Genomic DNA, 18,285 nt, shown 5'->3' with positions numbered 1-18,285 from the left:
GAAATAATTCAGGATTTTATTGCTGAACCATTCATGAAATAAAAATTTAAAAAATATAAATTTGCAATTTTAGAATAAATTACAAATTTTATCAAAATTGCATTTTTACTTTTTACTTTTTGCTAAAATTTGATACACAATAATGTATAGCAAATTGATTTTAGAAACTTTCAAGAACTTTTATAAAATTTTATTTTGCTTTTTCAGTTAATAATAAAAAATTTCTTCATAGCAAGAATATTTTAAGTAAAATTTAAAATTTAACACTTTTTTTTTCGATAAAAAAAAAGCAATTTTATAGCTTTTAGTTAAAAATAAAACATTGAAGAAATGGATTTGAAAATAAAATTATAATAAGTAAATCATTCAAAATTAGAAATTTGAGAGTTTATCATAAATTTTAATTCATATATTGTTCCAAAAAAAAAAAAAAAAAAAAAAAAAAAAAAAAAAAAAACTAATTTTTTTTTAAAAAAAAAAGTTAGCAAAATTTATTTTCTAGAGGAGAAAAAAAAATTCTTTAAATTACAATTGTAATATTTTTAAAATCTCGTTTAATTCAAATTTCATTTACATAATTAATTAAATAAATGTTAAATAAACTACTTTATATTATTCCATTTTTGATTTTTTTTAGATTAATAAGACAGTTTTTTTTTTTTTTAATTAATGAAAATTTTAAATTAAAATATTAATTTATTTGCAAATTTAAATATTATATTTACAATTAAAAGTTTTTTAAAAAGTTCAAAAGTGACGTTCAAGCAAAAATTACGAGAAAATTCGATAATAAACGGTTAAAAAAAAATTTTAAAGTGCTTTTTTCACTTTTTTTTTTTGCTTCAAATTTTATTGCTAAAAGAAGAGATTCTGAATTTAATAATTATTAATTAAAAATCTTCTTTTTTTCAACTTTTTCATTTCGTGAAGGATTTATAAAATAAATGAAAATACGTCATTATGTCATTTGCTTCTTCTTAATTTAAAAATTTAATTTATTTTAATCAAAAAATTTGAGAGCAATCCTGGGAATTTCAAAATTCACAATTTATTTTCAAAAAAAAAAAAAAGAAAAAACAATAAATAAACATTATCAATAAAATTAATTGCAACATTATTGCTAGCATCAGATAAACAAATATCAGGTCAATTATTAGTTTAAACAGATCAAATATCAGTTCAAACAGGTCAAATATCAGTTCAAACGAGTCAAATAAACTTCAAATCAATAGCACAAATCTGAAAGTGTAATGAAATAGAAAAATAATTAAATAATTGGAATTTGTAATTTGAAATTTCATTTAAATTAATAAATATTAATTTGATAAACAAAAAAAAAAAAAAAAAAAGATTAATCGAAAGGAATGAAAAGATAAGAATATGAAATTGAATTTGAATAAGATAATTTAAAAATTAAAAAATGTCAAAAAAACTTATAGATAGCATCAAAAATCATTTCTAATCTTTCCAGAAATTTTTTATTTATAAATTTTCATTTTCCGGAAATGTTAGCTTCAAATGCTAAAAAGGACATTTTTGAGTTGAACAATAAATTTACATAATTATAAATTAGCATAAATAATTTTAATAAATTATTCCAAATAAAAAAAAAAAAAAGACATTTCAATTTCTCATCTTTGCTTTTTTTTTTCCATTTTCATTATATAATAAATCGATATAAAAAATATTTTTTATTACAAATTTCGACTTAATTTCGAGACTGCACTTGTCACCAAACGATGACATTTGCGCCTTATTCTATTTTTAATATTTAACATTTGGTACAAGGACAATCATTTGTTGGTGACAAAAAATATTAAAAAAGTGTCATCTTATATAGAAATAGTTGCTAATTGCTGATAATATCATTATGATAGCAATTAGCTTTAAAATTTAATTTCAAAAAATTTTCAACCTTAAAATATTTGGTATAGTAATACAAGTAATATAATAATAATAATAGTAGTAGCAGTAATAATAATACAAATAATAATAGTTGTAATAAATAATAATAAAAAGTAATAATAAATATAATAATATAACAATTAAAGAATAATAATAAAAATTATATTTAAATGATAATAATAGAAAAATGTATAATATATTAATAATAATAAAATAACAATAGTAGTAATAACTAATAATAGATAATAATAAATCAAAAAAAAAAAATAATAATATAATAACAAAAAATAATAATAAAAGAAATAAAAAATATATTTAAATGATAATAATAATAGTAATAGCGGTAATAAATAATAATAATAATAATAATAATAATAATGGTAATAGCGGTAATAGTAGTAATAAATAATAATAAAAAAATAATAATAAATAATAATAATATAACAATTAAAGAATAATAATAAAAAATAATAAAAATTATATTTAAATGATAATAATGGGAAAATGTATAATATTATTAATAGTAATAAAATAATAATAGTACTAATAAATAACAATAAAAATAATAACAATAAAAAATATAATAATATAATAAACAAAATAATAATAGATAATAATAAATAATAATAAATATAATAATATAACAATTAAAGAATAATAATAAAAAATAATAATAATTATATTTAAATGATAATAATGAGAAAATGTATAATATTATTAATAGTAATAAAGTAATAATAGTACTAATAAATAATAATAATAATAAAAATAATAATGAAAAATATAATAATAGTAATAAACAAAGTAATAAATGATAAAAATTTGCTTTAGCAGTCCTTACGTCATATTTCAATTTAAAATTCATGCGACAAAATCCCTTCCGAAACTTCAAACTTTTAAACAAAATAATTTTTTTGTTTTCTGATGATAATACTTTCTTCTATTCATTCTTTCTCTTTTTTTTTTTTTTAAAAAAAAATCTTTTCTCTATTTATTACTTTTATTCTGTCTGTTTCTTATTTAATTATTTGCCTTTTTTTTTCTCTTTTTTTTGTTGCTTATTTAAAATTTAAATTTTAAATAGTTTTAAAATTTAAATCAAACAAATAAAATGAATTCACTCGTTAGCTTAGTTTTGGAATATTCATTAGATTCGATTATAATAATAGTAACATTTACTACTACAAACAATAACAATGGTTAATGAAAAAGGAATAAAAAAAATATTTGAAATTGAAAAATGAAAAACTTACATACTTAAATTGAAATTGAAATATACATTGAAATGATTTCGTTTTTGGATTAAATATTTTGGCAATTAATAATTAAAATTATCGGTTAATTTTTCCATCGAAATTATCAAATTTCATATCTTTTCTCTCTTTCTTTCTCATCTTCCGCCCACAAGAAACTCGATGGGAACATTAACGCCACATGCGCTATTGACCATATCCATTACTCTTTTCTTCTATTACTAACTAAAATGCTTTTTCTCAAAAAAAAAAGGAAGAAGCGAAATCATTTAGTAAACTAAAATTAAATGTAAATGAAATGAGTGTTATCACTGATAACTTCTCAACGTTACCACTGATAACATCAAAATTTCTCAATTAATCAAATCAAATTTAATAAACTTTAAAAGTTTTGAAAAATTTAAAATAATTCAACGATTAATCAATCACTGCAATAAATTAGTATAAAAAGAATGTAAGAAATTACTAAAAAAGACAAAATAAGTAAATAAAATTTAAATATAAATTAAAAACAATTTTTTTTAAATATTATAAAGAAAAAAGTTTGAAAAATATTTTTTAATTTTTTTCTGAGTTTGAAAATATTATGACTTCAAATTCTTTCTTTTTATGAAATGAAATTTACTCTTTATATCACAAATTTTATCACATATCATAATTAATATAAATAATAATTCTGATTGCATAAAAATACTGACATTAAATATTTTAATTAATTTTGCAAAATAAGTAAATAAAATTTAAATTTAAATCAAAAAAAATTTTTTTAAATATTATAAAGAAAAAAGTTTGAAAAATATTTTATAAAAACATTATGACTTCAAATTTTTTCTTTTTATGAAATGAAATTTACTCTTTATATCACAAATTTTATCACATATCATAATTAATATAAATAATAATTCTGATTGCATAAAAATACTGACATTAAATATTTTAATTAATTTTGCAAAATAAATAAAATTTAAATTTAAATTAAAAAAAAAAAAATTCTTTTTCTTTTCCAAAATTGAGCAAAAACAAAATGCAACTTTTTATTTTTAATATTTCCTGAAAAAAATGAATTGATGCAGCTATTATAATTGATGAAAAATTCATTTGATAAAAATAAAAATATTGATAATCAATTAAATGCTTTTTAAATAATTTTGCTAAATAAATAAATAAATAAAATTTAAATTTAAATTAAAAAAAAAAATTCTTTTTCTTTTCCAAAATTGAGCAAAAACAAAATGCAACTTTTTACTTTTTAATATTTCCTGAAAAAAATGAATTGATGCAGCTATTATAATTGATGAAAAATTTATTTGATAAAAATAAAATATGAAAATATAAAATTAATTCAGCAATAATTTTCTTCGTCGTACATTTTTTCTTATAGCTAATGAATGAATATTTGAAGGCAATTTAAAATTGAATAGAATTTGGAAAAAAAAAATGAAAAAAATGAAAAAAAAAGTTAAAAAAAAAGTGATACTTAATGAGGGTATGATGATGATGCTTCCTGCCGTTTTAGTTTGAATTCATTAATTAGTTTTTTGAGAAGCTATGAAAGAGTGGAATGTATTTTGCTGGAAAAAGATAACAAGATTTGTCTCATTTCAAATCAAAAAAGAAGAAAGAGAAAAAAAAAAAAAACAAAAATTTCTTCTTGAATTGATAAATTTAAATTTGAAGTAAAAAATAAAAATATTTATATGGCATTTATATCATGAATTTTAATTATAAATTCAAATAAAAAAAATTTAAATTTCAAAATTATTTTTCTTCTTTTTCTTGTAAAATTGTTTATAATAATAAATATTATTTCAATGAATACATTTAGTTATACATTTACAATTTGAATTTTTATTTTTTTTTTCTTTTTTTGCATGAAAAATTAAAATTCAAATATTAAATGTCAACAAATACTAATTAAATTTAAAAATTCAATAATTGAATTAGAAAAAGAAAAGAAAAAAAGTAACTAGCTAAGACAAAATTTATAATTAAAATAAAAAAATCTCGAAATTAATTTTGAAATTTTATATCGTTTTTTTTTTTTTTTTTAATTTGATACACTTTTTAGGCATTCGATAATTTAATTTCTTTTTCTCTTTTTTATTTATTTTTTTTTTTTTTAATTTACTTAACTATTCTCTGAGAGATAATCATCGATGATATCATCTCGATTAATTCAACGAGAAATGAGAAAAGTTTGATAATTAAATTGTTTCTTATGCCTATGAAAGATTTAAATATTTTATTCTATCATTTAAAAATGATAAAATACTTAATAAACAATAATTATAATAAAAAATTTGATTTAAATATTTTATTTTATCATTTACAAGTAATGAAATACTTAATAAACAATAATTATAATAAAAAATTTGATTTAAATATTTTATTCTATCATTTAAAAATGATAAAATACTTAATAAACAATAATTATAATAAAAAATTTCATTTAAATATTTTATTTTATCATTTACTAATAATAAAATACTTAATTAAAAATTACATTTGTATAAAAATTTAAGTAATCATTTTTTCAATTCAAAAAATTTTCCATTATCATATAAATTACCTTAGAGAGAGAGAGATGAATAAAGAGAAAAAAGAGGAAAATAACAGTTTTAATTAATTGATATATGAAAAACTAATTAAATATAATTTAAATTTAAGACAATGTATAATTCAAATTTTACTTTGCAATTAAATTTATGATAAAAATTTAGTGAAATAACTCTTTTTGCTAAATTTTCCTTCAAAATTTATCAAATTTTCGGTGTTTTTAATGACATATCGAATAATAAGTATGAATAAATAAATAAATATCAAAATTAAATAAATAAATACCTAAATCAAATAAATAAATATCTAAACTCTAATTTAAATAAATAAATACCTAAATTAAATAAATAAATATTTAAATTCTAAATTAAATAAATAAATACCGAAATTAAATAAATAATTATCTAAATTCTAAATTAAATAAATAAATATCTAAATCAAATAAATAAGTATCTAAATTCCAAATTAAATAAACAAATATCGAAATTAAATAAATAAATACCTAAATCAAATAAATAAATATCTAAATTCTAATTTAAATAAATAAACACCTAAATTAAATAAATAAATATTTAAATTCTAAATTAAATAAATATCGAAATTAAATATATAAATATCTAAATTCTAAATTAAATAAATAAATATCTAAATCAAATAAATAAGTATCTAAATTCCAAATTAAATAAACAAATAACGAAATTAAATAAATAAATACCTAAATCAAATAAATAAATATCTAAATTCTAATTTAAATAAATAAACACCTAAATTAAATAAATAAATATCGAAATTAAATAAATAAATACCTAAATCAAATAAATAAATATCTAAATTCTAATTTAAATAAATAAACACCTAAATTAAATAAATAAATATCGAAATTAAATAAATAAATACCTAAATCAAATAAACAAATATCTAAATTTTAAATTAAATAAATAAATGTCTAAATAAATATAAAGAAATATGTATTAATTAGATTCGTCAGTTGAAAAAAAGAGCAAAAACTATAAATTGACATCAATTTGAAAGTTTTAGTTGATGGCGCTATTGTCTCACTTAAGATTAATGGCGCTATTGTCTCACTTAAGACCAAAATCTTTTTGCATATTACCTAAACAGAAAAAAAATTTGAGATATTTGTTGAAATGAAAATTTGTTTGAAAAGTAAGTCAATAAATAAAATTAAAAGTAAGTTTGTTTGAAAACGGAAATTAAAAGTTACTTTTAAATATATTTAAAAGTTGAAATAATGCGAGATTTTTACAAGAATTTATTTAATTTCAATCATTTTTCTTTTCTATCATATTTAAAAGATATAAAAAATATTTTCAAAAAAATGTAATTTATTTTTTAAGTTTAAATTTTAATTAAAAAATATTATTATTGAAAATGAAAATTTAATTTCAAATATAATTACTTTATTATTGCGAAGAATAACAAAGATTAATTGAAAGTAATGTAAATATTCCATAATAAAATAATAAAAATTTATTAGTTTAAAAATTTTTTCTTTTATAAAAAATTCGCAACAAATCTTTTTTGAATTTAATTATGAAAGCAAAATTTCTAATTGATTAATTAAATTTAATTTTTTAAATTTAAGTTTAAAAAATTTTTTTTTAGTTTTAAATTTAATTAGCTCAAGGCATGTTGATACAATTAATATTTGCATTATCTTACGTAATTTTAATTTTTGATTAATTACTTTTTAAATTAACTTACTTAAAAGTTATATTATAATATTTATCGTTTAGATTAGATAATTAAAATTTTTAAATTTTTTTTTTTTCTGATATTAGTTTTCTAGATGTCACCAGCTGTCATCAATTTAGCCAACTAAATTAAAATACTTTCATTATACTTTCACATTAATAATATTTTCAAACATTCAATTTCATTCATTTTAATTATTTTTTTTTTTTAAAATGCAATTAAAATTATTAATTTTGCATTTTCAAAAAATTTTTTAGCAAACTCAAATGAAATGCAACTTTTTCTCTTTTTTTTTTTCGAAAAAAAAAAAGGAAATTTCAATGAGAAAATTCATAAAATGAAATTATAAAAAAAAAAAAATATCAAATTCGAAATTGCAAATAATTTGAAAAAATTTTAATTCAAATAATAAAATTAATTTCATAAATTATTGTTCATTTAATTCAATCTTTTATTTTTGTTATAACTTTTCAAATTTCAAAAAAAAAAAAAAAAAGCTAAAGTAAAAACAAAATAATTTATATTCTTAAAGTTTTTTTTTTTTTTTGATCTTATCACTCTTTCTCTAATCATTTATCTATGATAATAAAATCTTTTAATCATATCAGAAGCAATTTTTGACAGTTATTTTTTTTTTTTTTGTCTTATCGAATAATTAATTAAAATTAAAGTGAATTGTAAATAATGATAATAATAATAATAAAATAATTTAAAAATAAAATTCAAACATTAATTATGTCGAATAATTTATTAAAATTAAAATGAAATGTAAATAATAACAATAATAAAATAATTTAAAAATTAAATTAAAACATTAATTATATCGAATAATTCATTAAAATTAAAATGAAATGTAAATAATAAAATAATTTAAAAATTAAATTCAAACATTAATTATATCGAATAATTCATTAAAATTAAAATGAAATGTAAATAATAATAATAAAAAAATAATTTAAAAACTAAATTCAAACATTAATTATATCGAATAATTCATTAAAATTAAAATGAAATGTAAATAATAATAATAAAAAAATAATTTAAAAACTAAATTCAAACATTAATTATATCGAATAATTAATTAAAATTAAGATGAAATGTAAATAATAATAATAAAATAATTTAAAAATTAAATTCAAATTCAAATTCATTATGCAAATTACTATTTTGAAAAATTAATGATTAAATAAATAATAAAAGAATGAAATTTAATTTTTTTTTTTACTACGAATTTTAATATTACTTTACGGAGCAGTAGAAAAGGTCCTACAAAGGTTTAATTACTTATTACTGATTTGATAATCAAATATTTCAATAAAAAGTAAATAACTTAACTGCTGAATAATTTTCTTAATAAATAAACAAACAATAAACATCAAACCTTGGTGCTACGTCGAGTAACAAACGTATCACGTACGCTTCCACTCCACGTATTCTGAAATTGTAAGTCAACTTGAACAAACCAATAATTTCAGGTGATTATCAGGAACTCTCAGATAATTAATAGTTGCAGCGATGATCAAAGAAAATTTGAGAGAGTTTTAATTTGTTGAAATTATCTCAAACTGAGATACTCTTCCACTATTTGAAATCGTTGAATTTAAATTTGTTAAATTTATTCCAATCTTCGAACGCTCATTTAAAAGTGTAAAATTGATTGATCAAAGTGATAATGGCATCGATTGATCGATCGATCAATCAATGTTGCTTGAATGGCTGAATTGGTGAGTGATCTGATTGATCTGATCGATCAATGTTGCTTGAATGGCTGAATTGATGAGTGATCTGATTGATCTGATCGATCAATGTTGCTTAAATGGCTGAATTGGTGGTCTGATCTGATTGATCTGATCGATCGATCGATCAATGTTGCTTGAATGGCTGAATTGGTGATCTGATCTGATTGATCTGATCGATCAAACATTACTTACTGTTACTAACTGACACTCAAAATTACTTCCTTCTTGGCTCCGTCTATTACTTTTTGGCTCAAAATTACTTCCTTCTTGGCTCCGTCTATTACTTTTTGGCTCAAAATTTTTCATTTCAATTTTGCTATAGAATTGTTCATTATTTCAATGAAAATTAAATTTGTATATCGCATCGCTACTGCTAATGGAAATTTCCTTTTTCTGTTTTCTTCAGTCTAATTTTTTTTTTGAAATTTCTAAATTTTAAAATAGAAAAGAAATAAATTATCGATGCTTCTAGTAGTGAATTACAAAAAAAAAAAAAAAAAAAAAAAAAGTAAAATAGATTCAAAATTTGCTAATTTCATTTCATATTTTATATTTTTTGCTTTTTATTTATTACTGAAAATTTTGGAGAAAAAAAAGGAAACGGAAAAAAAAAATTTCTCCTTCTCATTTACAATTTACGGAATTTCCGTAAAAAATTTTAAAAATGTAACTAAAATATTTAATTCAAAAAAAAAAAAAAATGTAACTAAAACATATTAATGACTAATTGATTTTCAATAAATAATTTTCATAGGTTAATTTATATTATTTAATAAATAATATCAAATAAATATAAATAAATAAATATTTTTTTTGATGGTAAGAAGACAAAAAATTTAAATTTAAAAATGCCTAAAATTTTAATAAGTTTTAATTAAATTAAAACAACTTTAAAAGAAAAAATTTATTTTTCTAAAAAAGAAAATAAGCAAAAAAAAAAAAAATATTTATTAATGAAAAAAAAAAAAAAACTTTTTTTTATACATTGATGACAAATTATTTAGATAAAAATTTATTACTTTTAAAATAATTTGACAAAGGTATCTAAATCTTCTCTAAAGCATTTATAAAACGAAAAATAGGAAAAAGTAAACAAACAAGATGATAAACAAAATGAAAGAAAAAATAAACAAAATGGTGTTTATTTTTCTGTTATTACTGTAAATTTAAATTAATGATTCTAATAACACAAAAATAGACTAATTGTTAGGGTAATATGAAATTTTTTTCAACAAAATTGAAATCAAAAATGAGTAAATAAATAAACAAACAAACAAACAAATTGTGCAATAAATTATTGTTCTAAATAATTCATTCATTTCTTTAGCAATTTACATTTTTTTTGCCTGCAAAAATTATTTACCTACAATTATAAATATATTTAATATGATGGATTAAGCTATTAAAATTTTTAAAATTTGTTAAATTTTTTTTTTTTTTTTGTTGTTGAAATATTAATAATTGCAATAATATTGCAAACTAGCAAAACTGAAAGGATTAAGAAGGAAATTAAACAAATTTGTATATCGATGAAGCGACATTAGCTGTGACAATTTTTGGTCATTTAAAATGCAATTGAATTTGTTTGCACAAAAAAAAAATTTATTAAAATTGAATGTTTTACTAAAAGTAAATTAAAAGAGGGAATGGATTGAGCCTATGAAAAAAAAGTTGTTTACATTTTATGATGAATCAATGAATGCTTTCTGTTTTTTGCAATTTTCCGTCGTTATTTCAAATAATAAATAAATAAACAATAAAAGCAACATATAGATGAATTATTTGTTTATTTTTATAAACAAACTGAAGCTAAAAGATGGAAAAAATAAGCAAATAAATGATGAATAAATAGAAATATGCATATATTCACTTATTATAAAAAATGAAATTTTGCAATTTTTCATCTTTATTTCAAATAAATAAATAAATAAACAATAAAAGCAACATATAGATGAATTATTTGTTTATTTTTATAAACAAACTGAAGCTAAAAGATGGAAAAAATAAGCAAATAAATGATGAATAAATAGAAATATACATATATTCACTTATTATAAAAAATGAAATTTTGCAATTTTTCATCTTTATTTCAAATAGATAAATAAACAAACAATAAAACCAACGCATGGATGAGTTATTTGTTTATTTTTATAAACAAATTGAAGCCAAAAGGTGGAAAAAATAAGCAAATTAATGATAAATAAATAGAAATAAGCATATATTTACTTATTATAAAGCAAATGAAAATTGTACTTTCGTAAACAAAACTAAAAATTTATTTATAATTAATAGCTGAAAAAAGTTGAAATGATTTCTTTGTTTTGTTTAATGAAAATTTGAATAAATGATCAAATTAATCAATCAAAATAATTCACTTTAAAAGTATTATAAGTAAACAAAGTTAACATTATAGTAAACAGAGCAAACATTATTGTAAACAAAGTAAACATTATTGTAAACAAAGTAAACATCATTTCATTTATTTTTTTCAGAGTTTAATTAATTAATTAAAAAAAAGACATAAAATTAAAATTTGATAATTATGTTAAATGAGAATGATAATTAGTAAATAACATATGAAATGACAATTTTGCTTCTTCTTCATTAGATGTTTATGTTTTGCTACTTTGATTTCTTTTAATTTATCATTTCAACATCAAAACAAATCATTTTTTAATAATTTAATTTCAATTATATCCGGCAGAATTTTCCGTATTTAGTTGCAGATTTCAGGAATGAATTATATTCTGAATTGCTGATATCTGTATAAATTGAATTTAATATATATTTCTTATTGATTTATTCAATTATTTTATTTTATTTTTATTTAATTTAATTATAATCTTTTTAAAAATTATTTTAATTATAGCATTGTTTATGGATGTATGTAATATTTATGAGTGAATGCAATTGTTGTTTATTAATTACTAACTTAAATTAATCTCTGATTGTAAACAATAAACAAATGTGAATTTAATTAATGAGTTTAGCAATAAAAATAATATTTGATGAGAAAAATATAAGACATTATTGTATATCAAATAATATATTTAATTTTTATAACTAATTTAAATTGTTTGCAATTGTTGTAATTAGCAATGGTAATTTAAATTCAAAATGAAATTTAATATGCCATAATAAATTTGTTAAATTCAAAAACAAATTTATTTATTACTTTTTACAAAATTTATTTTTGACTGATTTGTCTTTTTTTTTTTTTTTTTGCAAATTTATTAATAATTTAATATATGGAAAACAGTTTATATGATAAACTGAACTAAATTATAATTAAAATTAAATTCCTAACAGATTTAATTACGAAGAATTTAAACCCAAATATTCAATTTCAAGCATTATTTTGCCCAAAAATTAAAAAAAAATGCTTCATTGATATTGATTTTACATATTTTTTGGGCAAACAAGTTTTGCCCGCGAAATTGTTTGTTAATTTTATTGAAGTAAAATTCTAAAGTTGAACTAATGCTCGAAAATGTTTACATCTAAAGTGTAAACATTATCAGAATGAATTGAAAAATTGTGTGAGTCATACTGATTTATTGAGCTAAAATAAATTTAATTAGCTAAAACCACTTAAAATTAGCAGCTCATTAATGAGTCTTCAAAACTTGATTGAATTTCAGAATCTAAAAAGCTTTTCATTAGCAGTAGCGATGCGATATACAAATTTAATTTTCATTGAAATAATAAACAATTCTATAGCAAAATGGAAATGAAAAATTTTGAGCCAAAAAGTAATAGACGGAGCCAAGAAGGAAGTAATTTTGAGTATCAGTTGATAACAGTAAGTAATGTTTGATCGATCAGATCAATCAGATCAGATCACCAATTCAGCCATTCAAGCAACATTGATCGATCGATCGATCAGATCAATCAGATCAGATCACCAATTCAGCCATTCAAGCTACATTCATCGATCGATCGATCAGATCAATCATATCACACACCAATTCAGCCTTTCAAGCAACATTGATCGATCTATCAATCGATCAGATCAATCAGATCACTCACCAATTCAGCCATTCAAGCAACATTGATCGATCGATCAATCAGATCACTTACCAATTCAGCCATTCAAGCAACATTGATCGATCAGATCAATCAGATCATTCACCAATTCAGCCATTCAAGCAACATTGATCGATCGATCGATCAATCGATGCCATTATCACTTTGATCAATCAATTTTACACTTTTAAATGAGCGTTCGAAGATTGGAATAAATTTAACAAATTTAAATTCAACAATTTCAAATAGTGGAAGAGTCTCTCAGTTTGAGATAATTTCAACAAATTAAAACTCTCTCAAATTTTCTTTGATCATCGCTGCAACTATTAATTATCTGAGAGTTCCTGATAATCACCTGAAATTATTGGTTTGTTCAAGTTGACTTACTATTTTAGAATACGTGGAATGGAAGCGTACGTGATACGTTTGTTACTCGACGTAACACACTAAGGTTTGATGTTGATTGTTTGTTTATTTATTAAGAAAAGTATTCAGCAGTTAAGTTATTTACTTTTTATTATCAAATCAGTAATAAGTAATTAAACATTGTCACCTTTATAAAGAAATGTGTCACAACTTGCAGCATGGAAAATTTTAAAAAACTTTGAAATTAATTTATTTTTTACACTTTTTTTTTTTTCAAATATTTTCAGTGTAATGTTTACTTTATATTTACTTACTTACTTACATTACTCTTTACTTATATCAATTCAACAGGGAATGACTGGTCTATTTGCAAGAGACTGGGGACAGCAGCTTGTTTTCTGGCTATGTACTCTTTACATTTTACACTTTAAAGAGCCTAAAATGGCCCAGCATTCAGTTTTCCATTTCTTTCAAAGTCTAATTTGGCTATAAATTATTGATTCTTTTATCTCATAGCTAATAAATTTGTGTAATTTATACATTTTGTATATGCGTTCAGATTTGAATTTAATTTACGGTTTTCCGGAATAGCTAGTAAAAAGCAAATTGAAGATTAGTTACTATATAGGAAACCAAAAAAGAAAAAACCTGAAAAGATTTGAGTAAAAGTAAAATGATAAGCATTTTAAAAGTTCCAAAAGTATTTAATGATTAAATATGAATTTATCAAACTTTTGAATTTTTTATTTTTTTCAATTTTTTTTTAAAAAAAAAATGTATAATATTAGTTACTATAATTTTCATTTTTTAATTTCATTTTTTTTTTTTTTTTTTGAAAATCTGAAAAGTTTGTCAAATAAACAAAAAGAAATTTTTATTAAAATATCATCAATTTATTGATTCAAACTTTTTTTTTTTTTTTACAACAAATTTGATAGCAACAAAAAAAGAAAAACAAAAAATTTTTTTTTTCAATTTTAAAATTACAAAATTGACTTTATGTATATTATTTTGGATATCACCAACTGCTCATCATTCTTCATCTTTCAATTTTTTAATTTTAATTTAATTTACCAAAAAAAAAAAAAAAATAAAAAATAAAAAAATTACATTAATTATTGATGCATTAAAGTATCATTTGAAAATTTAACACATCGATAAGCATAATTTCAAAAAAGAAATGAAAAAATTTTAACATTTTTTTTTTTTTTTAAAATTAATTTTTCAAAAATTTGTTTATTACTAAACGTTGTGCAAAAAAAAATTGCTAAACTTTGATATTAATTATATTAATACAAATTGAAATATCAAAATAAGTTGAATAAGTAAAATTTATAATCGTATCAACTGATAATCATATCAATATCAATCAATTATTTATCTTTTATCACAAAATATTTTATCAATAATCTATTAACTGCATTCTTTGAGCTGAAATTATAGACAAAAAAAAAAAGAAAGAAAATTTGTAACTGTTAAAATGAAAACGGATAAATTGATATAAACTGATAAGCTGATATAATAAACTGATAAATTGATAAGCTGATATAAACTGATAAATAGGTAAACCGATGCAAACTGATAAACTGATTAAAACTGATAAATGGATAAGCTGATAGAAACTGATATAAATAGATAAGCTGATATAAACTGATAAATGGATAGGCTGATATAAACTGATAAACTGATAGGAACTGATATAAATGGATAAGCTGATATAAACTGATAAACTGACAGAAACTGATATAAATGGATAAGCTGATATGAACTGATAAACTGATAGAAACTGATATAAATGGATAGGCTGATATAAACTGATAAAAACAAGTAAAGAAAATTTATAATTGTTAGAATAAAAATGGATAAACTGATATGAACTGATAAACTGACATAAACTGATAAACTGATAAGCTGATATAAAATATAAAATTGAAATTATAAAAAAAAAAAAAACAAAAAGAGGAAATTTATAATTGTTAGAATAATAATGGATAAATTGATATAAACTGATAAACTGATATAAGATATGCTAAATGGAAATAAATAATAAACATACTATAAGTTTATGACGTTTTCTACGTCTGGAACGAACACGTGTCTCGTATTTCACGTAAAGATGCTGAATGTATGCGACAATAATAAATAATACAATTAATCCAAGAATAACAAATGATGAATATCGTGATACTAATGCTTGCCTGCAATTTTTTACAAATAATTAATTGTTAAATTAATTATTAATTAAATTTAATTAATTAAAAAAAAGATTTTATATCTTATTTATTTGAATTAATAAATTTAATTTAATATAGAAATTATTCAAAGTTGCAATTTCTAATTTTAATTTAATTTTTTTTTTTTAAATTTTAAATATTTATTATAATAGTTACAATGACACTGTGAAATTATAAATTATTTGAATAAGTGAATAATGCATTATTAAATAATTTAAAACTTAAAATTAATTTTACAAATTTTTGAGAGTCTTTTGTTTACACTTTTTTGTTTACACTTTTTTGTTTACCACAATTTAAGTACCACAATTTATTCTGCCACAGCAATTTAAAACTTTTGGCAAAATACAAATTAACCTGTAATTATTCTGACTAATATCTTCTGATTACTTACAAATTAACTTTAATACTTTGTAAGAAAATTATGATAAAATTTTTGAATGTATTAATTATTAATTAAAAATTTTACTTAAAAGTTACTTAAATTGATAATTTATTAATTTCGTTTAAAAAATTTTTGTAAAATTTCTTTGAAAATTTTATTATTTCTATGAATATTTAATGAAATTAAATATGAAATTGTTTCTGTTATTATTGAAACAATTAAAATTTCAATTTTAATTTAGTAACTTTTTTAATTAATAAAAAAGTAACAATATTTTACTTCTTATAAAATATTGTATGAAAAATTTTCATTAATTTTGCAACAAATTTATATCCATAAAAACTGATAAGAAGATGATAATTAAAAAAATGATAATTTTTTATCATTTCTATTAAATTTCTAATATTTTTTATCAGAAAATAAAGCAGTAATTTAACTTTTCCAAAAGTTATAGAATCAGTAAACAGTGATAAATTCAGCCAATTATATTCATAAAAACTGATAAGAAAGTGATAATAATTACCAAAAAAGTTTTTTTTTATCATTTTTATCAGAAAATAAAGCAGTAATTTAACTTTTCCAAAAGTTATAGATCAGTAAACAGTGATAAATTCAACCTTCCAGGAAATTCGGTTGTCGAATTTCCTCGCATCAATAATTTGACCATTTTGTTGTCATCTTTATCACTGATAATTTTCGAGAAATTACTGATACGAAACATATCAGTGATATTGTGATCATATCTCAATAAAAATTCATTTCATTCTGCAATCAGAAATGGAAACAGAAAAAAAAAAAAGAATTTTGAAATTGATTAAATTGATAAAGCATTTTTGTCGTTATCATAATTTTATCAAACCATTTCCTATTATTCAAATGATAATAAATCTAACCTAAAATCAATTAAAAATTTAAATCAATGGATTGAATCATTTAAAGATTTAAATCAATCAATTAAATCATTTAAAAATTTGAATTCAATTCATAATTTTATCAAACCACTTCCTATTATTCAAATCATAATAAATCTAACCTAAAATCAATTAAAAATTTAAATCAATGGATTGAATCATTTAAAGATTTAAATCAATCAATTAAATCATTTAAAAATTTGAATTCAAATCATAATTTTATCAAACCATTTCCTATTATTCAAATGATAAATGAGTGATAATAAATCTAACCTAAAATCAATTGAAAATTTAAATCAATCGATTAAATCGGTTAGAAATTTAAATCAATTAATTAAAACATTTAAATTTAAACAAACTTTTCATAAATGAAAAAAAAAAACAAACAAACCAAATTAAAAAAAAAACAAAACAATTAAAAATATATAAATAAATTAATTTTCACATTCCGTCTATCATAAACAAAAACTATTATTAGCTAAAGGCAAAATTGATTAAATCATTTAAAAATTTCTAATCATTCGATTAAAAATTTAAATCAATTAATTAAAACATTTAAATTTAAACAAACTTTTCATAAATGAAAAAAAAAAAACAAACAAACCAAATTAAAAAAAAAACAAAACAATTAAAAATATTTAAATAAATTAATTTTCACATTCCGTCTATCATAAACAAAAACTATTATTAGCTAAAGGCAAAATAGCTTACTTTAAATAAATCGGTTTTTTCTTTTTTCTTTTTTTGCTTGAAGCATTCGATGTTTACATTTACTCTCTTAGCTGCATATTTTATTAAAAAAAAAAAAAAAAAAGAAAAATCAATATTTAATCTTTTAAGTCAACGCCCTTTTTTCTTTTTCCATCACTGTTAAATTAGTAAAATTTAATTTAATCAAATTTCAATCTTTAGAAAACATCAAAGCTTGGACAACAATTTTTTTTTTAGCATACAAATAACAAACGCTAAGCTAATTATTTATAAGCTAACATATTTTAATTAAGTTAATTTGATATATAAATATATTTATCAATAAAAATTTTTTTTTTTTAGCTATATACTTTCAAAAGTTAGATGAATTTATAATTTATTTCAAAAAAAAAAAGCTAATTATCATAAACAATGTCATCGAATAAGTTCGAGAATCAAAAAAAAAAAATAAAAATTCGAGAATTAAAAATAGAATGCTAATTA

At 18.7% G+C, this 18,285-nt stretch overlaps 1 protein-coding gene across 1 annotated transcript; it reads right to left on the bottom strand.

Moving 5' to 3' along the window:
* Positions 1-14,974: 14,974 nt before the first annotated feature.
* Positions 14,975-16,901, bottom strand: Bm13618 (Uncharacterized protein; the record flags this gene model as incomplete). Its single annotated transcript, XM_043082707.1, has 3 exons — positions 14,975-14,992; positions 15,618-15,759; positions 16,798-16,901. 3 exons carry the CDS (start codon positions 16,899-16,901, stop codon positions 14,975-14,977), a joined length of 264 nt encoding a protein of 87 aa, XP_042938641.1.
* Positions 16,902-18,285: the final 1,384 nt, after the last annotated feature.

This window comes from Brugia malayi, assembly GCF_000002995.4.
Source record: "Brugia malayi strain FR3 genome assembly, contig: Bm_007, whole genome shotgun sequence".
Taxonomy (NCBI): Eukaryota; Metazoa; Nematoda; class Chromadorea; order Rhabditida; family Onchocercidae; genus Brugia; species Brugia malayi.
Note: the sequence above shows the minus strand (reverse complement) of the source record. Positions and strands in the feature narration are given on the sequence as shown.